A 27,893-nucleotide genomic window follows, 5' to 3' on the forward strand; every position below is an offset into this window, starting at 1 on the left:
GAACCTTGGCCAGTTTTACCAAGTAGGATCGGGTAGGGAGAGGGTAGTCGGGCGCCCCAATCTAAGGGGCGTCTTTGAGCGCACATCGGATTTAGCAGAAATAAATTCAGCTCATTTAATTCAATGGAAACATAAATAAAAAACAAATTAATAAAAAACTTAGTTTAGTGTAGAATGAGAAAAAACGTTCAAGTGCGGGTGCTATGCCCCATACATATGTGTGTGTGTGTGGTTCCAATATATCACAGATAGGCATGTCAAAACGGGAGAGTTTTCGTTGTCAGATTCCAGCTAATTCACATCCTTCATCAGGCAAATGGCAATGGCACCGATGAGCCCACAAACTCCCATGACATTCAGCGGCAGCAGGGCGTCAATGCGTTCCTGGAAGGGCCAGCAAAACGATGATAATTGGGGTTAAAAAGGGAGAGCGAGCAAGAGTACCCACCAAATGCCAGAGGAAGGGAACGAGGATGAGGCCAATGCCAGAGGCTAGATTGCCCATTCCGACGCCAAAGTTGCGCACAATTGTCGGATACTGCATGGCCGTGTAGGTGGGAATGATGGCATTGTTCGCACCAATCAGACACTTGGCTGCAGCAGGAACATCAGAAGGATTAGCTCTACGAAGGGTTCAGGAGGGGCAGGATGAGGCTGACTCACCTATAGTGGCCAGGGCTATCACACCCGTCTGGCTGGTCACCAAATTCGTGGCCAGGCAGCAGATGCCCGGCAGCAGCATGTAACCGATGAGACTCCTGCGAATGCCTGCCTTGAGCACCACCAGGATGCTCGTGCAGATGGACACGGCCTCGATGGTGCCCGCGACGGCGTTGTTTATGTAGATATTCCCACCGAGATTGCTCAGGTGAAGCGTCAATCCGAAGTAGATGATAATCAGGGTCAGCCAAATGATCAGTGTCAGGCAGGTGGTGCGCCAGTACTTTGCGCCAAACACCACCAGAAGGGGATTTACATGACCGCTTCTTTGGGTGTCCAGTTGCGCGGCACTGGGACTGCCACTGGCACCCATCACCTCCTCACTGTTGGCCTCTGGCTGGGGCTGGACCGCCCGTGGGACTGCTGCCTCCAGGGTCTTGCGATAGTTGTGTGGCAGCGTGCCGCTGGTGCCATTCGTTTTGGCCGCTCGCTCAATCAATCCGCAGAGTTCATCCAGGCGGCCCTGGGCCAGCAGCCAACGTGGCGACTCCGGCAGCCAGAACCTAAAAAGGGAAAGCAGAAATGGTATCAATGTCAGGCAGTTCTCCCGCCACCCCCTCGACGAGTATTTATTGGCATTGTGGAATGTTTTTCATTTGATTGCCATTGAATTGCTGGCTAATGCTGGGCCAGCGGCTAATGTGTGGCTAATCCTTGGGCTGCTCCTTGAGTGTAAACACTGCGGAATGTCCCAAGGATTCCTCTTAGTCCCTTGGGAATCTAATTGATCCCACGCATCATTGTGCGTGGGATTCTTTTCTGTTTCTGTTGCTGTTTCCTTTTCTGCTTCTGCTTCGTTCTGTTGTCAATTCATTTTGTTGACTGCCTGCGAAGAATGTTGAACGCTTTGAAGTCGCAATGTGGCTGCCAGAAGGTTAGCCATTCGAAATGGAACAAAAAGGACTTGCAGGTTGAATGGAAACTTGAGTTGAAGGTGGAAATTCTTGTGGGTTGCGTAGGGGAAAACAGTTGCTTTAGCTGTAACTAGATCTCAGTATTATAAGTAGCAGAATTTTGTTGATTTAAAGCATATTTTTGGATGGATTGTTCCGCCATTGAAGAAGGAATATTTCCATCTAAAACTCCTTTTTTGGCATTGCTAAGTCGATAGATTTAAAGGTAAAACTTCCAACAAGCGAAGAGACCCTCCTGAAGGTTTTTGTTTCAATTACAATTGAAGTTTTCCTTTTTGTACCGCATTTCATTCACGGTTTTCTTCCCCGATTTCTCTCTTAATTAACACATCATTTAAGTCCCTTACCATATACTAAGCATAATTAGCCAGGGCCATGAGATGACCAGCTGCAGGATGCGCCAGTCGCGTATGAGATAGGCCAGGCCAGAGGCCAGGACGTAGGTTATGGCCACGGGCAGAATGTTGAGAATGCCGATTATGGTGCGCCACTTGCCGGAGACCAGCTCCACCACCAGCACGAAGCTCACAACAGTCACGGTCATTGATGCGAATCCAATTATAACACGTAGCGACATGAACATGGCCACCGATGTTGAGAAGGCCAAAATTCCACCTGCAACAGAGACAGAGACAGAACGAGAGCGAAAGAGAGAGTGTGAGTGAGAGAGTGCGAGAGAGAGAGAGAGAGCTGTGTGGCAGAGGCAAGGAAGCGAGAGAATGTCAGTGGCAAGGTCAGGCACGTAAATAAAAGTGTAAAGTCAATTAAAATCCCAACCCAGACAGCAGAACACCAGAACATGCCACAGAGAGACGGAGAGACAAATGCACAAATGCAAATGCAAATGCAAATGCAAATGCTCACTCATCCGCAGGAGCAGGAGCAGGAGCAGAATCAGCAGGACGGCAGCATCCCTTGATGCATATAAATGACAATTAGAAAATGAATACCCAAAAAGCCAAATTGCCATGCCCACGGAGGAGGGGACCTTCTCCGCACATGTCCAACCAAATCCAAATCCTGGCCATCAGCCATGCACTGCACTCACCGAAAACACTTTGAATCGTCACGAATGCCATTAGGGTGTGTCGCCTGCCAAAACGATCCGAAATCCAGCCACTGAGCACGGCTCCAGCGGCAGCGCCCACCAGGAAGCAGGTCTCCACGAGGCTGAGTATATCCCGGCCGCAGACCAGCTCAAACTCCTGCACCAGTGTCAGCGCTTCATTGTCGGAGAACTCAAAGTCCTGGCACTGCCTGTAGCCCAAGTCGCTGGCATTCGCGGGCCAATTCGTCAGCTTGCCATCCTCGAGACTCAACTGGGTATAGTCCACGTCCAGCAGGAGGCAGCCATCGGCTGTCTGACTAAGATTGCGCCATTCAGAGAGATTCATTTGCCTGAGATTCGCCGGTTGGGCACACCAAAAGTCCTTGGGTGCCGTCTGTGGGGGTTAGAGGTAGGGGAAAAGGTGAAATATTTAATTAGTGGCAGACTCTCTGTAATCTGTAGGGAAAATATGACCGTCTCGCGCTTTCTTTTGACTCTCTAAAAGTCATTTATCTCAATGGAATTACTCTAAAGTATTCTGTCAGAGAGTTCCCTCCTACATCCACAGTTCAAAACCAACAAAAAACCTACAGATCTTTCGCGCAACTCTTCCCAGAATTTCAGCCACAAGTTGTCCAGAGAGAATACCCAAAATCCTCAAACACTTGAGCAATCGATTCACGTTTGCAATTACTACGTGAACTACATAAGACATTATGCCAATCTCAATCTGTATTCGAATCCCCAATCAAAGTTCGAATAACAAGTTTTTTATGTTTGAAAAAAGCCATAAATTGAATGGGAGAAATGCAAAGTCGATGCCGCAGATACGAGTGCGAGTACGTTGAAATTTCTTCCGTTGTTAGTTTTTACAACTCAATTAATCATTTCACTTACGCGAACGTGTTTCGTGACAGCCTAACAGACCGCGAAATGTTGTACAGACAAGATTGACTCAAAGGAGAAGTGCTGTGCGGCTGTGACTGATTGAAGATCGATTCAATGTAAGCCGCTTATCAAAGAGTACCTCCTACACGGCACTTTCAAGGAGGTTATTCACAGCGACTCAAGGGACTCTCACTCACTCGCTCACTCACTCACTTAACTTTACTTCACTCACTCGTTCCGGTGTTAGGCAAACCTCGGAACAGGTCGAAAGCCCAATTAAACATTTAGTATGCTGGTGAGGAAATTGTTTCAAGTTCAAGTTAAAGTGCCCCGACAAAAAGGCAGACAACATGCTCAATAATTCAATCGGAAGAGGCTCTCTCTCGCGGCTTTCCTGTGAGGCGAAAGGGAATGTTCTTTGGTGGTTTATGAGCACAGCACATCGGCAACTGTTGATCGTGTGGCGTGTGGCAGACTCTGATGTCATTTGCCGCGCGGTTTGTGCCACTCGTTGCGCTCTCTTTCACTCTCCGTGTCTGTCGGTTGCCGCCTGTCACGTTTCAGGCATTTGCATGGCACTCAACATACGAATGCACTCGTGCAACAATGGAATTCAGTATCCGCAGCGTGGGCTTAACTTGTCCGCAGAACCAAACCACATCAAGAGGTTTTTTGCAACTATTTTCGCTGTATATTTTTTGATAAATTGCTGTGCAGACATGCACGAGTTGCCGCTCTAATGACAGGCACAGCCACACTGGTTGGGGCAACCTTTTCTCTCACGTAAATCCATACCTTAAGGGCTCGGCTTTGGATACCTAAGGGTGGGCTTTGGCCTGGGGTTACTCATTGGGTCAAGAACCTCAAAGCTGTGTGCAAGTCATGACTTAATTATAGTGATCAAACGTTTAGCTATTGTTTTCTGTGACAATACATGATCTACGAGCTTTGTTTTGTGACTGGGGATTAAGTATCCGTCATGAATGCGAATTTGCATTGAATGTGCAGCTTCGATAATTGCAAGAATGTGGCACTTGTCCGCGGTGGGAGTTTCCTGGATGAGCTGTCTGTGAAGAAATGTTAGCTTCCATTCGAAGAGGACTTGGAGCTGTCTCTCTGCCCCGATTGATTGACCTTTTCCCCTCTTTTTTTGCATAAATATTGTTCAACTCTTAATGGGTTTATGGCTTGAGCTGTTCGCTAACTTAATTGTTACATTGCCGCCACTGACTCACTTGACCCCTTGGGAGGGAAAGCATTAAAATCGAACTACGATTTCGTTTCGCTGCAACCAGTGTGCCGTGCCACAATAGTTTCTACACGCTAACATATGTCTTTTACATTGCTATTATTATTATTGATTAATTAATATATTTAGCGGTCAATATTCGCCTCAGGCCTGTGTGCAACCTTTTCAGCTGCAACCTTGGCTGTGGCACAGACCCGCCGAGAGCTGCCGCAAGCAACACCTGATATGGATCAGATCAGTGTGGCATGGGAGTGGAGTTGGCAGCCAGAGTGGCAGCTAATTGAAAACTCTTGTTCTTGCTCTTGCCACAAAAAGACAGACTTGTGGGAAATCTTATTGGCACCTGATTTCTAGACCGTAAAGATGTCATCCGTCGCATTTGCAGAGTGTGCAATTTATTGCTTTAAATGTATGTTCAATAAATATAAACAAAAACCAAAAACCTGTTTAGCCTGAAAGCCAGTTCACATATTTGTTATTAGTCCACAATTTGTTATTGTTTTGTGTGTCAATAATTAAGCAAAAAGTGAAACAATTAAGGGGAGGTTGGGAGGCTTTTAGACTGAAAGGCGGAGGCATAACGAAGGCAACATTGGAGTAAGATTAGTAGCAGAGACTTAGAGCTACAGATTGAAACATTGAAGAGCTTTAACCCCTGTTCTTGCCAGCGTTCTAGGGGTAAGCGCAAATGGAACTGGTTCCTGCATAAAGCAATTAATTACTCCCGAAATTCCTGCACTGAACTTTGCTTAATGAAATTGTATCTCTCACTGATCGAATTGTGCTACGCGTATCTCCAAACAAGAGCACACACAATCTTTCGCGAGTGAGCAAAAAACAAGCAACAGGTTTGGGGGGTGTCTGCCTGTCCGACTGGCAATTGCTCGCACTCGTACACACACCCAGCGAATGTTATCAAAAGTACTTGATGATGGCTGATAACTGGCATTGGCATTGGTTAAACAAAAACCTCGCCAGTTTGCGCTTGAGTTTTGTGTTGAAGTTGTCGTTGTCAATGATGTGATGGGCAATAATGTGGCAACCATTGGAGCGCAACGACGGCAGAAAGCTGCCCAATAGCAAAGACCAAGAGTGCGGCACACAGCAGGGGCTTGCGGCACCAGCTGCTGGTCTAAGGCCGATCCGTTTCGATCACTCAACTCGCGGCGACTCACCTGGAACACATAGATGAATATGTGAAATGTGCAGATGGCCTGGAAGATCGATAGCAGGCAGCACCACTGAGCCTGCCAGCGACGCATTTGACCAAACAAACGCTCCAGCAATGTGGTCTGCAGCTGGTCCAGCTCCTCAACATCTCTGGGCAGCCGTGGCTGCAACATGGGCGAGGCCTCGCCTCGTGTTAGCTGTAGCTCCATTCGAATCTCGCGGCAAATATTGCAACCGTTTGCGACTTGTGATGCAAGTCAACTGATTTAGAATGTGGGCCTGTAAAATATATTCCACACAAAGTGCCAATATTCAAATGCAACTTTTCGGCGCTGAGTGTCGACTCTCAGCCACACACACGAGAGTCGCACGACTCGTCTCGGATTTACGCAGGCGCGGCGTTCATTCAGATTTGAAAGGGGTTGTGGGGTCTGCGATTATGTCCAACAAGTGGCCAGATGGGCACTTGTCCGATAGCCAAATTACGTGTTAACTGTTGGGCCAAATGAATCATTAAAGAATCACTTTAATGACCTTTTTTTAGGGTGTGCCTTGACCAACTCCTGCCACAAGGTTGCTGCTCCGCTCACTGCAGCTACAACTCGAATGACTCAAAGTTATCTCCATGTAACGATACCTTTTATAGTTCTGGGGAATGTCTCTGATGCAGATACGCAGTAGAATATCTTATCATTTGGTCTACAGTATGTGTAATATCAAGTGAGATTTTCATCAGATTAAATTCATTCGAAACTATTAATTGTAATTAATTATAGAATCGCAAAAAACTATTTGAGCGGATATCAAGGCTAACTGAAACACAATTAAGCAGATAAGATTGGTGGGTCCATTTCCTTGTGCTTCAATGACAATTGGGCTATAAATTGAGTCTCAATCTTCCTTCTGTTTGATCTGCTAATGATCGTGGAACCTGCCATGACCAATAGCCCACTTTATTGGCTGCCAATTGCCATAATCAGCGTTGGGTAAATGACTTCTTGGCTTCTTGATTGTAATTTCAGCTGCAGTCCCTCCAACATATGCACCTATTAGTCTCTCTCCCTCTGCGTTTTCGTGTGTGTCAAGGTGCTGACTGTGGTTTTTGTTGTTCGATTTTTTGTTTGGGGCGGCCCATTAGCACGCTACTCGATGATGATTATCATTCATTATTATCGATTGGCGTGCACTCGAAGCGCACAATTGAGGCACACACGCAACTGCATCCATCAGATACCTCAGCTTGCCACTGATAAATGGTACGTCAAATGTAATGCAAATGATGTTGGAGATGCGTGGTCAAAAGGTGCCACAAGGTCGAGAGGATTTCGAGTGGGCCAAAACACAATTATCCACGCTCGAAAGCGAATACTTTGAGTGTGTTTGAAAGCTTTGAAGTACTGCCAAATTGCTGCCCAAATTGACACATTTTTCAAGTGCTGCTGCTGCGGCTGCTTATCAATTGTTTTGGCGAGAGAGACCATGAAAATGTTGGTCAACAAATGAGTCGTTGATAAGAGCTAACAACCATTTGGCCACACAAACACAAACACAACGACAATTTATGCTCTAATTTATAATTGTCAGCAGAGACATTGCCATTGAGCCGCCAATTAAGTAGTTCGAATGGAGACAGACGGACACAACTAATATTGCAAATCACTCGCACACTTTCCAATCACTCAATCCATTACTCAATATTTTCTTCCGGTCTAGGCCCCGTCCGTAGCTGCCCCCAATCCGCGGGAGGTGGAGCGGGAGGCGTTATTTGACTTGATTTTTTTGTCTGGCGACGCAATCAACTGGGCAAATATTTGGCCGAAACCGAAACCGAAAACTAAACACTCGCAAAACTCACCTGAAAAACGAACATGAACAGGTGAAATGTGGTGGGCAGCTGGAATAGGCAGAGCAAAAAAGTCCAAAGGAAACTCCAACGGGTGTAGTGGCCCAGGAAGTTCGATATTACATCACTGTCCACATCCTGACTGAGGTCTGTGGGAGGGTTGTGCCTGGCGGGATCCTGCGGCGGCTGTCCTGTTGCGCTGGGTGCTGGGGCTGCCACAACCTTCTTCAAGTCATCCGAGTAGCGCCGAAAGTCCAATGCTATGACACTGATTTCCGGTGTGCCAGGCGCTGGCTTTGTCTCTCGATACCCGCCATAGAGGTTCGCCTCGCTGGTGCCCCTGCCCTTGTGCAAATCAAAACTCAAGGAACCGCGACGCAGCACACCACTCATATTGGCTATCAAAATATAAACAACGAAACTCTTCGATTGGGGTGAGACTCGGGAAAGCGTCCACGTTCGTTAAGATCGGTTTTGGTTGCTCAGCTGTTGGCTGCGATCTAAATCCGTTAAAAGTTCGCGCGGCTCTGTTATAAGCGGCTGCAGCACCGGCAGCGGCAGCGGCAGTAAAGAAATACGTAAGGGACGGGCGTACGGTACAGGTGGGCAAAAAGCTGCACATAAAGCTCCTTACCCCCTAAAGCTGAAGCTTTTGTCTTCAAGTGTATTGCTCTCAGGTAGAGGTGGGATCATATGGATCGTGACACGATGTGTTTGATTCTTACATTACTTTCGAGATCGGTTGAACTTGTAGTTACAGTCCAATGCCCATCCATAATTGTAAAGGAGAATTCTTTATTTGTATTATTTATTCATATATTTATTTATATTTCCTTTTTTGACACTATAATTGCATTTTCTTAGCTTTGGTTTTCGCTTCTGGTAATTTTTGATTTACAACAATGGTTCATATATATTTATTTAGATGTATATTTTTATTCAAACTTCCAAACTCTTTTGCTGGCACCCTAAAAATGCACAATTAATTGATTCTCGCGGGTATTCTCCATTTATTCTCAGCTGGATTTCTGGATCTTAAGTCCTAAGTACAGTAGACAACAAAAAAAGTAAGCATAAACTATGTAAAATAATACAAAATAGAGTACAGTACGAGTAAATGTATAAATGAGCATAACAAATTCATTAAGATACAAGATATAAGTACAACAAGCGATTCAACAGATTCATTTTTTCTAGATGTACCTATAGAATATACATCTGTACGTATGTACAAATATATGTAGTTATGTATATTAATTGTTAAATGCATTTAATATTGGAAATTCTGTTTTTATGTTTTTCTGTTTATTTTTAAACAATAACACTTCTCCTCCCGGGGGTACATTTGCCATGCGACACACTGTACCTCCTGTAGCTGTACCTCTATCTGTAGCTGTACCTGTACCTGTACCTGTACCTGTACCTGTACCTGTACTATATACAAATCCATATAATTGACCGATATCTAGTGACGATAGATCTGCATATTTATAGTATGGCATAGCACGGATATTATGTACGTATAGGACTAAGCGTTAATTGACTACGATTACTAGAGATTACAATTTTCTGATTTTTTCTTTGATTCTCGAAGATTTATTTAGCCTCTTCACTAATTGATCTCGCGTTTTGGAAACATTTTTATTAATAGACAACAAGAAGACGACGACGATAACGACAACGAAGATGATGACAACAACGACGACAAGATTATGTGTACGTTGAGACATTATTGACAAGACATTTAATTTCTGTGTGTTGTTTGTAATTAGATTAGCAATACTTGCACGTCAATACATGCATTAATTCAACAGGATATTCTATGGGGACTTACTCAAAAGAGATTGAAAAGTTACACAGAATTGCAGGAAAGAGGAGAGTCCAGTGCTGTACGCTATCGGGAAATTCTTTCACTGAGGAATTTCTGCACATTTTGTACTCCTTAAGCACTCGCCAAACTTTGTGTAACATTTCATTACCTTCGATTTAAACCGAAGCTGCTATTTGAGCTTTCGCAAGAACTGAATCTTGTACAGATTTTGAAGGATATTTCTGCTGCTGCTGTTTGTGATTTTTGTGTGTTATCTTTTTGTTCCGAATACTTACAGACTAGAGACATAAGCTATAAGCCATTGTGTTACATTTACGATTTAGTTTAGTTGTATTTGTTTATTAATTTATTAAGATACTCACTACGTGCTACGCAAAAACAAGGTCCTGCCTGCACATGTGACATGTGTTCTTTCTAAAGTTCTATAAATTGGCATAACTGTGGACATTCGATTGCTCGACTACCATTAATAATTGCGTGTCAACTCGATTTGGATTTGTAACTATTCATCTATTCTTCTGTGGGTTCTGTGTGGATCTGGATCAGATCTGTTGTTGGTGGAGTTGTAGGTTGGAGGTGACTGGAGGCGGTGGATATGTCGACTCGTTTGCAGCCGGTTCTGTGCGCAAAGCTAAGGGGGGGCTGTACTTTACTTCTTCATCTCATCATCAGCTCATACTTTGGACCAGCCAAAATATATTGTTGTTTAGTAGGCGGGGGGCGGGGCAGGGCAGAGCAGGGTGGCTGGGCAGGCAGCAACGATTATTACACCTGCTTGGCAGCACTGGCAGCATTCTGATGATGCCCACCGCCCGTGCCCGAATTGGCAGCATTCCGTCGCACAGCCGTCGCGGGCAGAAAGAGCACCACAAAGCCACCGAAAATGCTCCAGGCGGTGAGCAGAGCCATCAGCAAATGGCCCTCAATTTTGTTCTGCAAAGAGAATCAAATCAAGATGATTATTATGCCACAAAGAACACTCTGGGGTGATTTGTTTGGCTCACCAGCAGCGATATGTAGGGTGTCAGGATGAGTGCCAATCCAGCGGCCACATTGCAGGCGCCAACTCCGACATTCCGTATGGCCGTGGGATACAGTTCGGCGGTGTAGACCGGCATGATGGTGTTCCCGGCGCTGATCGTGAACTTGCCCATCATCAGGAATGTGATCTTCAGCCAGAGTATATCCTCGCGACCCTCAGTGATGGTGGCACAGAAGCAGGCCACGCCAGCACAAAAGAGTGTGGCACAGAAGAGCCACTTTTTGCCCACCTTTGTGATGATGTACATGGCCACCGCAATGGCGGGTATTTCGACTAGGCCAGCTAGTGCCTGTGGGCAGAGGGGGGAGGAAACTGTAGTGAGCAAAAATGTTGTCAAGTGTCGGCGGGGCGCACTAAATCAGTGCGGCATCAAAGGTGCGCCCCGCAAATGTCAAAATAAATTATGCAATAAATAAGCTGAAAAGCGGAGGAGCCTTCGCCCATTGTCGCATTTTTAGACAGTGATGAGCAAATGGCTGGGAAAACTAGGGAATCTTTTAACTAATAAACGGACAACAGATTGGTGGGCTTCCTCTTGGAACACGTTTCCTCGGTCAATATTTCTTTCATCTCTCGAAGCCCCTCCATTAATCCCTTAAACATTTTATAACAATCGCACAAATCCCCTCGAGAAAATGCGAAAAACCAAATGCCAAACATGTTTATATTCTGTTTATTTTGTGCTTGCGGCGGCCCGAACGCTAATCCAAGGCCTCTCCCCGGACATTCTGCTGGCCCCCTGCCAAACGGACTCCCCCCGACTCGATCCCCCCATAAGATGGCCTGTCCGGTGGTGGCTATGGGGGTGTATGTGTTGGTGTTGGTGTGGGCAAGAAGTAACATCATAATTCGATTGCAAACACATTTTCACACCCCGAAGGCAGGCTGAATTTTTGACACGCCACAAACACAATCCACAAATCGCGGGGCTGCTGATGTGCTGATGGAATGGCTGACAAATCCAATTAGGCGGACATCATCCGCACTTAGGAGGCACTTAGCACTTGCTAAATGATTGCTTGATTGATCCAATGAAATGTTCCATCCATGCCCCAAGCCTAAGTGGATGCGCCAGGCGTATACTTGATGCAAATTGTGATGCGGAGGACTCACCGAATTCAAGTAGACATTGCCCCCAAAGGAGCTCATGTTGAGAATGATGCCATAGTAGACCAGGTTCATGGTGAACCAAATGCACAGGAAGCAGATGGTGATGCGCCGCAGATAGCTGGAGCGGAAAAGGTGCGTTATATTCTGGGAGCTGCTCCCCTGTGTTGGCGGCGTCAGCTGATAGTCCACCGGCAGTTGGCGCCCATTGAATTTGGCCGCTGCCTCAATGATGCGTCGCACCTCATCGACGCGACCCTTGACCAGCAGCCAGCGTGGTGATTCCGGCACCACAAACCTGCAAGGAACAGAAAAAAAAGATCAAATAAATTAGCTGGGAAAAACATGTGCCGGGCGGAAGAGTCTTCTCCACCCACGCGCTGTTTTCTTTTTTGGTTATTTATGCGGCAGTCTGTGATCTACATACATATGTGTATACCGCGAGATAGACATCTCCACGAGATGTTTGTTTACCTTTCGGAATAGCTTACCAGAGAAAGCAAAGGAATATCCCCGGCAATCCAATGCACAGCTGCAGCGCCTGATAGTCCTGCGTGAGATAGGCCAGGCCGGAGATGATCATGTACGAGATTGGCAGTGGAAAGAGATTGTACATGCCGGCAATGGTGCGCCACTTGCCATCCACATACTCAATGGCCAAAATGAGGGCCGAGTAGGTCACCGAAACGGACACCAGCCCGAGCAGGGCGCGCAGCGTTAAATACAGCTCGAAGGAGCTGCAAAAGTACAAGCAGAGACCTGTGCCAGGGAAGGAAGAAATAGTTAGTAACTTGCAAGGACTCTCTCTACAGTCAGCCATTCCTCTGCTCATTTCCCCAATCAATGTTCGCCTCAGGGAAGCACCTTCATTAACGCTTGCCATTGATCCATGAACCTTGCCTCGAGAGAATGAAAATTGCAGCAGCATTTGCTTCCGCATCAGAGTGCCACACACAGACACACTGGTCCGATTCCTCATTAGTAATGTCCTTTTGAATGCAAATTCCAATTACATTGTTCGAGAGAGATTTAATCAACAAGGACAACAAGGCAGCAGCAGCAGCAGCAGCCACAACTGCAGCTCGAGTCCGTCCTATCCTGAGTGCCACTCGCTGTCGTGCTGACCCCCAGACATGTCCAAGTTCACAGTCAGCTGCTGTCTGTGTGGGACGTGACTCTTCTCAGCCATGGCCAATGTCATGATGACACGTTGAAGGTGAGTGTGGTGTGTGTGTGGCCTTTAAAGTCCACAGATGTGCACAGAGAGAGCGAAAGGATGGTGGGGTGTGCTCACCGAATATGGTCTGCAGGATGGCCGATATGAAGAGCATTGTCTTGCGGCCGAACTTGTCCGAGAGATAGCCTGAAATGATGCCACCTGTTGCCACGCCCAGCAGGAAGAACATCTCGGCGACATTCTTCATGTGCTCCTTGTCGCACACCAGATCCCACTGCGATGTCCAGGTGTTCCCCACATTATCCTGCGTCGCGTACTCCCAGCGCTCGCAGGCCACCAGTTTGCCCTCGGCAGCGGCATCATCCGCGAGCTGAAAGACACAGAGAGAGAGGTTCCCACAAGTGAAGGACTCTGCTGTTGGGACATTCACTTACCTCCAGCAAGGTTGTCTCATTCCCTGGGCTACTCCACCCAATGCCTTCCCAGCGATGACAGTTGTCGGTGGAGCCGCTCAGGTTGCGCCACTCGTCGACGGGCATCTGCTGGTACTGAGGCGGCCGCTGGCACCAGAAGTCCTTGTTGGCCGCCTGATACACCGACGAGGATATGTGAAAGGTGTTGGGCACTTGGAAGAGCGACAGCAGCACCGTCATCAGCAGCTGCCACTTGCCATAGTGGCCCATCAAGTCGCCAATCACATCGGTCTCGTCCTCGTCCTCCGTGGGATGCCGCCCAGGGGGCGGCGACTGTGGCCGAGTACCCTGCTGTTGTTGTTGTTGCAACTGCTGCTCTGTGGGTGGAGAGGTGCTGCTGCTCTTGGTGGTGGTGGTGGGTGTAAGGGACGGCTTGCCGGTGTTGTGCATGATGCACACAGGAACTGGGGAAAAGCAAGAGATTTAAGAGAGCGAAAGTTAGATAAGTTGTGCCCCTTAAAGCGTCTTCTAGAATGAAGTACAATCTGCAATTTCAAGTGAAACATGCAAATAATTGACTTGATAGAGGGCAACCCAACTGGCAGCAGACTGGGCGCAGCATTTCCGTATGTGAATTAATTTTATTGCCCGTGTCAGTGGCACACGAAGGAGCAATTAGTTAAGTGGTCAGTGACTGGCCATAAACCAAACCAGGTCCGAGGGGTCAAACAGGCAACAGACTCTCTCTGAAACAGCCAAAAAGAAGAAGGACTCAGAGTCAGCTGCAGTCAAGTCAAGCGGGTTCTATTTCATTTATTAGAACTGAGTCCTGCCTCCTGCCAATGGCAATGGCTCTGGTCCGGAGTCCGGTCATTGGTCAACCTGCGTTCGATGGAATTCAATCACGTTGGAGGCGATTAACTACAGAGAGGCAGCCAGGCAGGGGGGCCGAGAGGCAGGGGCAGCAAAAGTTGTGTGCAGAAAACAGAGAGCGAACTCTACAAAGTAAAAGAATAATAGCCAAGATTTAATGTAATTGCTTGGGGATGGGAGCAGTCTGCCCTGTAGTCCCGTGGCCCTGTAGTCCTGTGGCTGTGGGATACATTCGTGTCCTTTTGCTAGTTGAACTTTTTTCCTGCGATTCGATTTCATTCCTATCCAATGTCCCTCGCCCCCTCCATGCCCTGCTGGCCTTTTCCTTTCTTTTGCCAGAGGCTTTTGTAGCGCATTGGCTTTGTCTGGGATTTGGCACGGAATGAGTTCATATATACTCGTAGCAGCCCAGTCCAGTAGCCCCCAAGCTTTAGCCCGAAGGTATCAATGCCCCAAAGTAGGCAACAAACAAAACTTTTACCCCATCGGCTCCGGCTCTGATTTGGCTTTGTGGCTTTGGCTTTGGCTTCTAGTTAGTTTAAGTTAGCCACCTTAAATGCTGCTTAATCCTTTCTCTGTGGATCGGAGTTCTTCCTGCTCATATAATTAAACAAAATGAAGCAATTTACTGCACGTCAATGGGGGAGTTAACTTAGTGGGGAAGTTACTTTGGGGAGTTTGTTGTGTTGTGATTCGGAGGGGGACTAGCAGAGTGCAGCTAAGTAATCATTTATTTTCTATATCCCAAAGAAAACTGTTCTTCTCCAATAGATGTCTGAAACCCGCAACAGTTGAGGCAATTTAAAGCCTCAACATATCTCAATATACTCCCTGAAACTTCCGCCTTTTTCTCACCTTTAAAGTGTTTCCCGTTTTAATTGTATAAAATGCAACGTACGCACGAGAGTTAAATGTTCATCCGAAAAACCAGCAACCTGTCGATTCGACAATGTTGTTTGATCAGAAGCAGCGGTGGCAGCGGCAGCCCACCAGCAATTATTGGCCTGGGCAAATCCATGAAAGAGGAAGTGTGGCATGCACCAGAGAGGATGATGCCTGGTGTAGCTGGTGCGCAAAGACTGGCAGCTGCAAAATGCAATTAGCGTTATTTTCAGCGTGCCACCAGATTGCCGCACCATGCCGCACCATGGTACAGCTGCGAGTTGAAGGTAAATGTCGCTGCGAATGGGGCAAGGGACTGTGGGCTGGGGTGCGATGGCGGCGACGACGTAGTTTATAGCATTGAGATTGAGCCGTTGAGCCCACAGCGAGACGACCTTCAGCAGACACCAGCAGCCAGCAAGCAGCAGCAGCAGCAACAGCAACAGCCGTGTCCTGCCCTGTCCTTCCTTGGGAAAACTCCACCACTGACCAAAACCTAATCCTTGCAACTGCAACTGCAGCCAAGGATATGCCCAGAGGGTGGGCCCATAAAACTGATAATGAATTATCCCACCAGGCTCCACTCCCACTCCAACACACACACACACTAGCAGGCTCCACTCCCACTCCCACTCCCTTTGCCAGGGCGTGGGTCTCCATGGCTCCTGCCTGCGGCTTTTCGCGGGACACGCTTCGCTTATTCCCTGTTTACAAGTGCGTGAAAATGTGCGCTCAACTGCTTATCACGCGTGAATTTTACTGCCACAGCCACATCTGCAGAGGGGGGAGCAGAGAGTGGTGCAGCGAGTGCCCACTGGCCACATATGCCAAAACCCCAAAACCCCAACCTAAATGGCAGCGAATATCTCTTCCGGCCCATGGCCATATGCAAATTTAACTCTCGACTCTGCGCGAGAGAAAGGCCAGAAATGTTTGTCACACACAGAGAGAGAGAGATTGGAAACCTCGAATAGGAAGAGTTATGGGAACTTCAGGGCTCCAAGTGAATGGAGGAGTGTAAAGAAAACTCTTTAAACAGTTGCTGGAAATCCATCATCGATGAGTGATTTATGGGTTTGCCATAACTTTTCATTAGCCAAGCCATAAAAGTGTTAGCAATTATTGAACTTCATTGAAAGCCGAACCATAAAGTGTGCCATTTCCGCTATATTCATATCCGCTCATATTCATGTAAGTATTTGCATTTACAACTAGTTCTACAAGCAGTTAATGAATGCAAAATTCATCAATAAAGAACTGGTTCAAATATTCAATCGATGGGAAACTAGTTCTCCTTTTTCTCTCTTTTTTGCAGGGGCTATTCCAGGCATCAGAGTTGCAGTTATTGCTATTTTGATTCACACCACACAGCACAGTCCATGCAAATTGGTTGCTAATTACATTTACATAGTGGCCCATAAAAAACGCCAATTATTCGGCGCACGATCATAACAATAAACATACATATATGGCAGCCAGACATCTGCACATGGGTTCCCATGGGTTCCCATCCGATACGATCCGATGCGGATGCGTCTGTGGGCGCGATCTCTTGACACGCTCCAACAGGCAGGCACCTCCAGCGCCATCGCCAGCGCCAGCACCAATTGAATGCCATCCACACGCTGCTCAAATAATGATTTGTTTCAATTGAAAAGTCAATGCCAGAGCTTCCTCCCCCCTGCACTCCCCCCTCATCATCATTTGGCGATTAATAATTTGTTTAGCTCTTCCATTCCCGATGGTTAATTAAAAAAAATGGCAAAAAGACAATTGCCACAGAGGGAAGCGAGAGACTTTTGCATAAATATGCGAGAAATTCCAGCACCCAACAAAATAAAATCTAATTAGTCTGGAGTTTCCCCTCTGCTCATGTTTTTTTCTTCTGTCGATTGTTAATTTGGTTAATTTTCCATGGGTTATTTTTGATTAAAGAAAAGTTGTTGGAAGAAAACAAAAGTGTTGGAATTACTCGTATGACAGGTTGTAAAATGATAGTTGGAGTGCACCCCTCCCCGTTGCCGTAATTGCAATGCAAATTGCTTATGGAATTTCCTTATTTGTTAGAGATAATGTCAGATAATGGCAGATTATATGACAGGAAGCATCCGAGATTTACGTTCATTATTTGCATGTACAAATGAAAGGAAATCTAGCTCTTCATTTTGCCTTAAACTTCACTTTCTGTAAGGTAAACGCACTTCAGCTCCAACCCAATTTCAGCTTGGTAATATTTACACAGAATTTAAAGCAAATCCCCAAAGCACAATGACAAATCATCGCTGGGGTTTCCCTGGGCAATTATCAAGAAGAGAGAAGAGAGAAGAGAGAAGGGGTAGAGCAGTGGGCGGGCGTCATAATCACAAAAGCCGAAAATGTGCTAAATATTTGTAATACAAAAGCAAAAGCGCTTAGCTCTGGGGACATCCCAAGGGGTGGAGTGGGGATAGATAGATAGACAAATTGTCGCTGTAATTAGCAGTCATGCATATAAAAGTGCATTCACTTTCATGAAATGATAGAGAGAGCAGAGAGCGGGAGAGGGAGATGGGGGAAGAGTGATAGAGAGCGAGATGTGAGAGGAATGTAAGGGGAGCAATGATAATGATGACGCCTGCCTCTGCATTTCGTACACTACAAGAAAGTAGGAAGCACAAAATGGAATTATAAATTTGGATTTGAGGTTACTCTCTTCAGAGATAGACAAGATACATTTTCATTTAGTTCTAGGTCAGCGTTTGGTGCGGAATCTACACCAAAAATGTCTCTTTTCTCGAGCGATTTGATATCCAAACTTCCCGATTCCATATGCAATTCACTTTGCTTGCACAGTGTAGAGAGTGCCGCTCGTTCGGTGACGTTGCACACAGCTAATTTGCACATTTATAGGATTTGATTTGTTTATTATGCATGCAGTCTGCCGCTGCCGCTGCCACAGCCACTGCCTCAGCAGGGAGAGAGAGTGTAACGGGAGTGGTTGCGGGTGTGGCATGAAGCTGCCTGCCAAGTGGGTAATAGTAATCTTCAGACACTTGCACGCAGCAGTAGCTGCAGCAGCAACGAGCTGCGCTTCCGTTTCGGCGACAAGTGTGCGATGAGTGGAGGATGAGTGACGTGAGCGGAAGGGACAGAGGATGATGATGATGATGATGGGGACAACATCCATGTATGCACTGTATGTACATGGTACATCCCGCCGGATGAAGGCCCGTCGGCCATTCTCCTCAGTTGCAAATCCTCATGCCCCACTTCATCACTTGTCAGCCTAATTGCAGCCGTGTGACAGCCGCTTGCAGAAGATAAGCGGCAGCTGAGACAGCTGTGAGGCAAGGCAAGGCAAGGCAAGGCGAGGCAAAGGCAGCTGAGGCCACAGCAGCAGAAGCGGTGTGCAACGGGGCGTATGCGCAATGCCTGCCATGTGTGGAAATTGCATTTTGGTTGCGGGATGACGAATAATGGAAACCCGGGGAGTGCGGAATAATGAATGTGGAAATTCAAAATTCGATTTTCACCCAACGCACAATAAACAATTATATAAACAATTTAACTTTCGACACGTTGTACGTGCCTCTCTGCCTCTCTCGGTGCCTCTCGGTGCGGTCTTCGCCTCATCGATGGCTGAACATTTTACGAGTTTCGCGCCTTGCAATTAACACAAATGATGCTCGGCCCCGGGTCTGGTCTGGTCTGGCCTGGCCTGCCATTTCGGCTCGCAGTAAATACAAATCCCATAAACAATTTGGAAAACTGCAAACTCGATTCGATGGCCATTTAGCTGCTGCTGCTGAGCCAAAGAAAACTATTGCGACTAATTGCCCTGCCACCAGCGCCTGCCCTAGTAAATCAGGCAATAAATTCGCACACATTTTGCTCACAATATTTATGCAAAATGTTCGGCTTTTATGGGCCAGGAAAAGCTAAAGAAAAACAAATTGATGATGGTGAGAAACCTCCTCTAAAGTTTTTGTGTTTCAACAAATCAGCGAAAACTTTGACGGGGCGCAAAATGTTCCATAGAAAGGCAAATGAGGCGTAGCAAGATTTTCCAGCGGAATCTTACGAGTCTTTGTAGGGAAATTTCCATAAACACTAATTGGAATTATATGCAAGATTTATCCCAATGCAAATCATATTTTAGTACACACTGAATCATTGTTTATAGACATTTACTTCACATAAATGTACACCCAATAAATTAACTTAAAATATGCTTTGATTTGAAAGCCATAAACTCGTGAATATTCGTTGCCTCAAATGAAACTTAAGAACTCTCCTGAGGCACTCCTGCACTCTCATGTTGTCCCAAATGAATTTCCGCACTAATGACCAATACAAAAGGCGAACCATAACTTCCAGAAAAATCAAATTAGCAAAACGAAAAACATTTGTCAGCCATTTTCATATCAATTGGCAACGAACAGAACACTTTGCCCAAAACATTTTATAAGCCCACAAAAGCCCCACTCACGCACACACACATTCGATTGACTGCTTGCCACAAATTGGAGGAGGCGCCTCCTTTCCTCCTCGACAAATTTCTGTGTGATCGCATTTCGTAAAATGGCACACAATTTTCAACCAAAATTCTCAGTCGAAAATGCCGAAATCATTACAATGAAGTGTCCTTCCCATTCCACTTGCAGGGCCACTTCCACTTCATTCGGGGATTCACAAGGATCAAATCAATTTTCGAATCAATTCAAAACGGCAGCCAAAGCAGTCACAAAAGCAACATTTGAGAGTTTTTATGGGGCGGGGGCGTGCCACAAAGCCTGCCTCTTATCAACATATGTGTATGTGTGTGTGTGTGTGTGTGTGTGTGTGTTGATATGTTATGCAAATTTCTGCTACCTTTTCATCTCGATTTTGCCCGAGCACAGAGAGAATTTCAGCTGGAAATTGTCCATCGGCGGATATCTTTTATTTAGCAAAAATTACATACAAAAAAAGAGACAGCAGCAAGAGACGGGAAAGAGGGGACTAGCAGGAGGAGGGGGAGTGGTTTGAACGGATTGCAATATGGCAATTCCGTTTCGTTCTCGTTCACATTTGAAGGGTCTTTACAGGCTTCCTTCCGTTCGCCTCCGAGCATTACTGCTGCTGCTGTTGCAGCTGCTGTTCCGTCCTGTCGCTGGTCCTGGTCCTGGTCCTGTGTTCACTCCTGCACTCCACTCCACTCTGATGTACAATTCGGTTCAGTGGAGTCCGAGGATGATGCAAACATAGTCGCAGACACAGATAGAGGTAGAGGTAGAGGTAGAGAGGATACAGCCTTACGCTTGGACAGTCGGAATGTGAACAGAACATGGAATATAGGTCATCAGCCATGGACAGAAGCTACCCCTTACGAAACGAGGGAGAGGAGGGTATATGGGTTCCAGTTAAGTGGGGGCCAAATATGATAAGATATTTATTCTATATTCATTACCTAAGCCATTGAGGGAAAGATTCTTTTAACTTCGAGAGAGTCTCTCTAATCTCTCTCTTTCTCTTCAATAAAAAGGGCATACCTCAATTCTCTACCTCAATCCTCTACACTCTTTTCCGTTTATTTGGATTCTATTTAGTTTTGTTACTTTTAATGTGAATCTGTGAGTGGATGTTTCAGTGAATGCTGCTGCTGCCGCTGCTGATTCATTGTTGTCAACGTGAATTCACAAATCTATTGCCATTCCGTCTGATGTCTGATGCTGTGTCTGTTGCTCTTTCTGTTGTTATTGTTGTTAGAAATGGAATAATGATGCTGACAAGTCCTTCTCCCTCCCTTTTTGGCTGCTGCTGTCTTGTTAATCGAATAGCAAATCGTTTGGCAATTTCAAATTTAGCCAAGCTAAGCAGAAGGAGTACCCGTCGGAGCAGCCCCTCTGGCATGGCATTGTTGTGGAGAGAGGCGCGCCCTTTTTGATTAGAATTTCAATTTCAAAATGCTCACTGATTTTGCTACTTTTATGCGCTTCCAATCAGTGGCAAGTCAGAGTCAGTGGGAGTCAAAGCAGCCGGATGGGCATTAGCATAACCTTAAGGCAAAGCTACAAAAGGGAGTAACGAAGGGGCTGAAAAACCGGCGCCAGGTGATTGCCAGGAAGGTATTTCGCATTCGCATTTGTTTGTTGTCTGTGTCTCTTTTTTGTGTGTTGAAATTGTCAAGATATTCCCAAGAATATGCTGCTTATGCTCATAAGCAGCTCAACATGTTTGTGGCGCTTGGCTTGGTGTTTTTTTTTTGGTATTTATTTTCATGGGGTGTCGGGTGCCCAGGCAGCCTCAAGTAATTTTCAATGAAAGACTACACTTGAAATGTTGCTGGAATGATTTGAGCACATTCTTCGACAGTTGAAAATACATTCAACACTGAAAGAATATTTTTTGAAATATAAAACAGCAAATCAAGAGAAGTATGCAAGCAATTCATTGACTTTGAACTCTTTTAATAAGTGCTAATAATTTGCTATGCTAATATATTGTACGTGTCCCAATTTTAAAGACAATTTCCATTCTTTATCCCATTTATGGACACAAAATTCTTGGCAAATTTCAAATACTTTGAAGGGCCCAGCCCCAGCCCCAGCTCCCGCTCTCCTTCTACAACTCTGAGTGGGCCTAAAGCGAGAGGGCTTCAACAATCTGTCAGGATAAAGTCATTGTCGTTGTCATTGTTGTTATCCTCATTCCCATTGTTGCTGCCGTTTCTTTTGCTGCTCCTTGTTGTTTTTGTTGTTAGAGCCAAAAACAAATAGACTCGAAGGAAAACAAAAAACAAATGCGAAAAAAAAGAAAAACGAGAAGATTCGACTGCCGAAGCTGTTGATACCCTTGGAGGTTCTTTGTTTCTTGCTTTTGGTGTGAATAAAACTACAGGTTCTCTGGGAGGAGTAGAAGTTATGGCCTGCCTTTTTTCTTGTCACAAAACACCTGTTTAAAGCCGCAATACCCACGTCAAGAAAGTGTATGCAAAAAGACGCTCAAATAAACAAACAAAGGAGAGCAAAGCAAATGTCGCTGGCGGCACGTCCGCAAGGCAAGGATGCCACGATGTCCCTCTGCCGCGTTGTCAACGTCACGAAGCTCTCCGACTGTTGGCTGCCGCCTCTGTGTGTACCGTAATGAGCTTACCTTATGGATATACAAAACAAGTTGCCACTGGAAGATGTTGTTGCTGGTGGTGGTGGTGCTGCTGCTGCTGCTGCTGCTGTTGTGGCTGCCACTGATGTTGCCACTCCACTCAGAGTTTTGGCCTGCAGCCAGCACTCTGCTGCACAATTGGCAAGGATGCTAGTGATTTCCTTAGCACGCTTCCTGTTGCTGCTGTTGCTGCTGCCTTCGCCTTCCACTTCTTCGAGGTTTGAGTTTGAGTTTGAATTTCAGTTTGAGTTTGGTTTTGATGATGTCTGTGGCGCGAAAATCCGTCGCACGGTTGTCGCCTCGATTCTTTATCTTTTGGGGTTTTTTTCAGAGCTGTTTGACAAATTTATGGCTAAAAGCGCACTAAACGGAAACTGAGACATAAAATCAGTCAGCACTACCCGGCAGCTGCTGTTTGATTTTACGAGCGTCTGCCTGTTGGCGTTACGCATTCGAAACGCGGGGGTACAGCCCCCTCTCCTTCCCTCTGCCCAGCGAGAAATTTGTTTGTTTTGTTTTGCTCTTGGCTGCATTTCCCCAAGCATCACTCATACGCAGCGTGGTGCAGTGGCTAGTGGCAGGTGGCAAGTGGCAAGTGGCATTCCCTCGCGCGTTTCCCAATTGGCAAAACAAATGCGAGTGGCTCATGGATTTACACGATGTTAAACAGAGAATACAACCAAATATAATGAGAATCCAAATAATAATCATGATAATAGGGAGAGGGAGAGAGAGCAAAGAGCACAGGAAATTGGGAAATTTTGTGTGGGGGTCCGGCTAGATTTATGGCTTGTCCAAACATTGTCTGGCCGCGGGAGCCCAGCCGTGTTATATCGTACGAAAACTCATAAGTATCAGGCGTCTATATATTAGCACATATCCGCAGATATATACATATAGTAGACATAGCATCGTTTTGTTGCCACTCGCATTTGTTGCTGCTGCTGCGGTGCTGCTCATTTTTTTTGCTTCATTTATTTAATTTTATACTATGCGCACTCACGCACCCACACCCGCAACCGCACCCGCACCATGGACACCGCGTATCCCGCACTCGCAACGCTTGTCTTACACGAACAAAAAACTCTTCCTGCTCTCGCACTATTTTCTATGCGATTGAGATTCAGAATGAGATTCCGACGGACGACGGAGACTGACACACGGAGACGCAGCGACAGCGACAGCGACAAAAAAGACTCTCTGGGTGGCTACTGCTCTGTTGGGGCTGGGGCTCCGCACACAACGACTGACCAAGAGCAACTGAACGCCACTCTCGACAGCAAAGAACTTTTATAATCTCTCTTATGGCATGGCACATAGCCGAGCCAGACGATGCTCGGAATGGACCATTCTTTGATAGCCGACGACATAGCGGACGATGTTGAGTGTCGGAGTGACGACCGACCGACTGCCTGCTGCTGCCTGCTGCCATGATGAAACTATGCAAGGTGGTCTCGTCGTCAAAACGTAGTCTACTACCTATGTATGCTGTCAATAAGTGCGAGTGTAAGGGTTCTGCTCACACTGAAACCAGTGTATTTCAAAAAGTTGTGACGCTAAGAAGCGGCTCACACATCCCTTCTCGCGCTTCACTTAAAAAACAATTACAATTTCTTGCTGCAAAAATTGAAAAGTTATTTTCCCTGCTCATAAAGGTTAAAATCTGTTAAAAATCTGTGTGTTCACGTCAACAAGCAAAACGCTCTGAACGCTAGGGGCCGAAAAACGAATCGGTTGGCCGCCGACGAGACCACCTTGTGTAATTACATCATGCTGCACCTGATGCGGGCTCTCTTCGCTTGCTGTGCTTTGGCGACTCTCTTAGTTCTGGCGAGCGCTTTCTCTCTTTGTCTCACATTGGCGCGCAAAACTGTTGCTGTTGTTATTTAATCGCCGGCACAACAACGCCTCACTCAGCATTATTTTGTGTGCATACCCTGCAACACAGTGGGAGTTGAATGGGTTGGTCCGTTTAGTTTGGTAAATACCCATTTGAGGAATCATTATCTATCCAACGAATGTGTATCCCCAGTTCTTCAATAACAATTGCCATCAATTTTCGTCTGAGGTGTCTCGCGCGTACTCATACAAATCAATTGATGATATAGTCATCTCCGATGTGATCTGGTGCTGACCGTGAAGCAACTTTATAAGGCGCCCCTAGCAATGCTGTCAATAAGTGCGAGTGAAAGGGTTCACGTTAGTAATTAGTAATTACCCTTTGATGGCACGGGGTTTAAAATTTCCCATTGCAAGAAAAGGAGTGGAAGTTTTCTTTTTTATTTTCATGTTTAATAATTTACTACTTGAAAGTATTCGTTGGTTTTGTTTTCGTAGACTCTTAATTCTAAAATAAATTGCATCTTTCTTGCTGTAAAACTTCGCTTCGAACTCTTCGCAAAACGAAGCGAAGGCAGCCGACGAGCAGCCGACGAGATCCCCTTGTATAATTGCATCATGGTGCTGACTGCAGCTGCAGTCGTGTGATGGGATCGTGTTGAGGTTCGGGTTTGGGGGCTTTGCTGTAGGCAGAGTGTCGATCGGTTAAAACGTGTTGAGCAATGAACGCGATCGCTCAGCTCAGCGGCCCGGCTCGGCTCGGCTAATGTCTCTCTGGCCTGTCCGTCAGTGTGGTCGGGCAATTTGCCTGATAGATCTCACACATCACATCAGAACACATCACATCAACTATAATTCTGACAATTTGTTGACACTTTTGTCTCGTGTTGTTAGTGTTTGGATCTTTTGTTTCGCTGTATCTAATATTTTTTCGGGGGCTCGCATTTGATGATGATTATTTAATGGCAATTTACGCGATAGTTCTTCCACGTTTTTGTTGGCTTGTGTGTTGTTTGTTCGTGGTGTTATGATTATATTATTGATAGACACAGAAGTGGGAGAGAGTGGCGGATCTGTTACTCTCTCTGTCTGAATAATTGTTGACGAAATTCAACTAAGGTTGGTGTCTCTTCATGATTGATTTATGAGCTGGGGGTCTCTGCGGGGTCTCGTTTATTATGAGCTTGTCTCATTACGGTGGCGCTGCCACAAAATTATTATTTATTTACTTGAAATAAAAACGAATGCAGTGAAGACAAGGAATGCTATCGAAGATAACAAACAAGCAGTCCCCTTTGTGCGGATTGCTAAATTGTTGCTAATTGTGTACCATACTCGTAAATGGTGCTAATTATGAAATCAAGTTTGAACAGATGACTTAATGAATAGTTTGGGTTGAAGTTAAAGGCAGATATATCCTATCCCCGTAGCTAATCTGACAGATATACTCTTTGGTTTTTACTATCTATAGTCTGACTCATTTGACAATTGAATTCCTCGCTAACACAAAATATTACTCATGCATCCTGTTGATGTTTACCCCCCTTTTGGGGTGATTGCCTGAGACCCCAGCCAATTGGTGCACAATTCTATCGAAAACATTTGAAATTTGTCATCTTTTTTTGGTATGGTTTGTCAACGTGGAATGTTGGATGATTTATTGGTTTATCTCAGATTCGAATATACACAGATATTTATTTTTAAACAGCCAATGATTTATATTTATGAATGAATGACAGAGTGAATAAAAACCTCTGAATCTGCCTATGGTTTTCAATGAATTCCCAAAAAATGTTCAAAGTATTTAGTTATTTTTTCTACACTCCTCCACTTTGTGTTCTCATCCAGCACCCCTTCCAAATACTTTCCCACCCTTATCATTCGCATTCACAAAATCCAAACAAAACCCGAACAGCATTTATCGCATGCGATATATCACGGAGGGAGGCGTGCCACATAGACTACGAGTACGACATTTAATCAGTTTATAATGCTCATATATTAAACGACAGTAAGTGTTGTTCATTGTGTGGTTTTGCTATTGTTTTTGCCATGCAAATTGTGATTGGGTTTATTTTTAATTCAAAAAGCGACAGAAATAATTAGCTATTGAGTTGGAAATGACAACGACAGCGACGCTTTTATCAATGAAGCAAAAGGCAGAGCAAATATCATAAAGCAGGCGGAGCAGGGGGCATACATTATCAGCATAAAACAATAAAGGAGGGGCTCGACTTCTATTTGAAAACGTACCCCTACCATTTGCATAGTCCCACATCCACCCGCAAATGTTTCGGTTTCCATTAAAGTTTCAGCCTCAGTTTGAGTTTGAGTTTTGCATTTTGTTAGCATTTTTTTGAAATATTCTAATTGGTTTTGGGTTGGCGCTACACGATTTCCATAAATTAAATCGCAGAAATAGTTCGCATTCACATTTGATTAGGGGAGAGAACACACGAGGCAAAGTCCGCAGTGCCCAGTGCCAGTACCCCCCCGAAGGGGCCCAGCCTTTTACACTTGAAGAAACACAGAGGATATATTTTCATTTGAGTGCAAATATATGCTCAACAATATATATAAATATATTTTCTGGTCTGAGCAATTAATTTCTTTCTCGCTAACTCAAAAATCCTTCAATGCAACATCATTAAATATCCTTTTATTTCCCGCGGTGTATCCCGACTTTGGCCCGAATGCAATGTGCAAGTGTCACTGATTTATGGCCAAGAGTTGGTCTACTCGTGTGTAAGTGTGTTTGTGTGCCAGTTAGCTTGTTTTGACCAAGTTAACTGGTTTAATGGCCCAATAGAGTGAAAGAGTAAGAGGGAGGGAGAGGGTAGGGTAGGGTGTAGCATACTCACTTGTGCCGCTCCTCCGCTGACTCCGGTCCTGCTGCGACAACAGCGGCAACTCCAGATCCCCGCCTGCCTCCTCAGGGCTCTCAGGCCGTTTTGCCATATTAATTTGTTGTTTATTTAATATTTGTCTTGATTAGTGATTATAAACTAATTATTGTGATACGTGCCATTCAGTTTCAGTTTCAGTTTCAGTTTCGTTTGCAGTTTTGCGAATTCTCTGGCCCGAAATCACTTAATTTACGACTTGGCGCCGCTCGGCACTCCACTCAAATGGCGCTCTTATCACTGCTCCGCTGTTGGGTGGTTATCAGCCGGCATTGGTTGGTTCACAGCGGGGGGTTCTGGCAGGGGCTGTTTGCTATTCCTAAGTAGCTCTAGGGCACTCGATCGGAACTGCTCGCGGAACTGCGGCAGCTGCCTGACCCACATAAATCACGTTCCAATGGCCCACAATTGGCCAGACGTGCTGGCATTCGCTGGCATTACACTTCCTAGCTGTTAATTCCAGCCAATATTAGGGATCGTCTGACAACTGGGAGACGTTCGCGCGCGCGTTAGCTTAGTACTTTCTGGAGGGGCTCTCTCCTCGTGAGAGACGTGCGAGCTGTGCAACGAACGGTGGCTAACTGACTCTGACTCTGGTTCTGAATATGCTGGCAAGCATCGAGGCGACCATCGGACCAGCGACCAGCGAGCAGAGCGCCCCAGGCGTTGACTTAAAGGCAAGTCGTCCCCCCAGCCGATATAGTGCCTCGGGTGCGTTGGCGACTACCGAAAAAGCTTCCACTTGTTTGTTTTTTGCTTTTTTGTTTCTGTTTTCGTTTTATAATTAACAGCAAAGACAAAAAGAAGAGGATACAAGACCGCAGTTGGGCATACACTAACAGCAAAAAGAGGGAAAGGCATCCACATCGCAC

General features: G+C 45.7%; 2 protein-coding genes across 6 annotated transcripts; both read right to left on the reverse strand.

Moving 5' to 3' along the window:
* Nucleotides 1-90: 90 nt before the first annotated feature.
* LOC117899797 (organic cation transporter protein) lies at nucleotides 91-20,331 on the reverse strand. 2 transcript variants are annotated; one of them, XM_034810079.1, is made up of 8 exons: nucleotides 20,325-20,331; nucleotides 7,845-8,230; nucleotides 5,995-6,186; nucleotides 2,683-3,076; nucleotides 1,982-2,249; nucleotides 664-1,223; nucleotides 449-594; nucleotides 91-384 (listed from the first exon to the last, which is right to left on the reverse strand). In XM_034810079.1, the coding sequence occupies exons 2-8, from the start codon at nucleotides 8,223-8,225 to the stop codon at nucleotides 292-294; spliced, it is 2,034 nt and encodes a 677-aa protein (XP_034665970.1). In that variant the 5' UTR covers nucleotides 8,226-8,230; nucleotides 20,325-20,331; the 3' UTR covers nucleotides 91-291. The 2 variants fall into 2 exon arrangements, with proteins under 2 accessions (XP_034665970.1, XP_034665969.1); XM_034810078.1 differs by lacking the exon at nucleotides 5,995-6,186.
* Nucleotides 8,781-27,597, reverse strand: LOC117899795 (solute carrier family 22 member 13). 4 transcript variants are annotated; one of them, XR_004649199.1, is made up of 8 exons: nucleotides 26,980-27,597; nucleotides 13,424-13,866; nucleotides 13,107-13,359; nucleotides 12,304-12,571; nucleotides 11,819-12,110; nucleotides 10,668-10,994; nucleotides 9,250-10,596; nucleotides 8,781-9,213 (listed from the first exon to the last, which is right to left on the reverse strand). XR_004649199.1 is itself a non-coding variant. In XM_034810077.1 (8 exons), exons 3-8 carry the CDS (start codon nucleotides 13,850-13,852, stop codon nucleotides 10,429-10,431), a joined length of 1,737 nt encoding a protein of 578 aa, XP_034665968.1. In that variant the 5' UTR covers nucleotides 13,853-13,866; nucleotides 22,271-22,642; nucleotides 23,352-23,542; the 3' UTR covers nucleotides 8,781-10,428. The 4 variants fall into 4 exon arrangements, 3 of the variants coding, with proteins under 3 accessions (XP_034665968.1, XP_034665967.1, XP_034665966.1); XM_034810077.1 differs by lacking the exon at nucleotides 26,980-27,597 and adding exons at nucleotides 22,271-22,642; nucleotides 23,352-23,542 and having other exon boundaries at nucleotides 8,781-10,596; XM_034810076.1 differs by lacking the exon at nucleotides 26,980-27,597 and adding exons at nucleotides 22,271-22,653; nucleotides 23,352-23,542 and having other exon boundaries at nucleotides 8,781-10,596.
* Nucleotides 27,598-27,893: the final 296 nt, after the last annotated feature.

Source organism: Drosophila subobscura, chromosome O, assembly GCF_008121235.1.
Source record: "Drosophila subobscura isolate 14011-0131.10 chromosome O, UCBerk_Dsub_1.0, whole genome shotgun sequence".
NCBI lineage: Eukaryota > Metazoa > Arthropoda > Insecta > Diptera > Drosophilidae > Drosophila > Drosophila subobscura.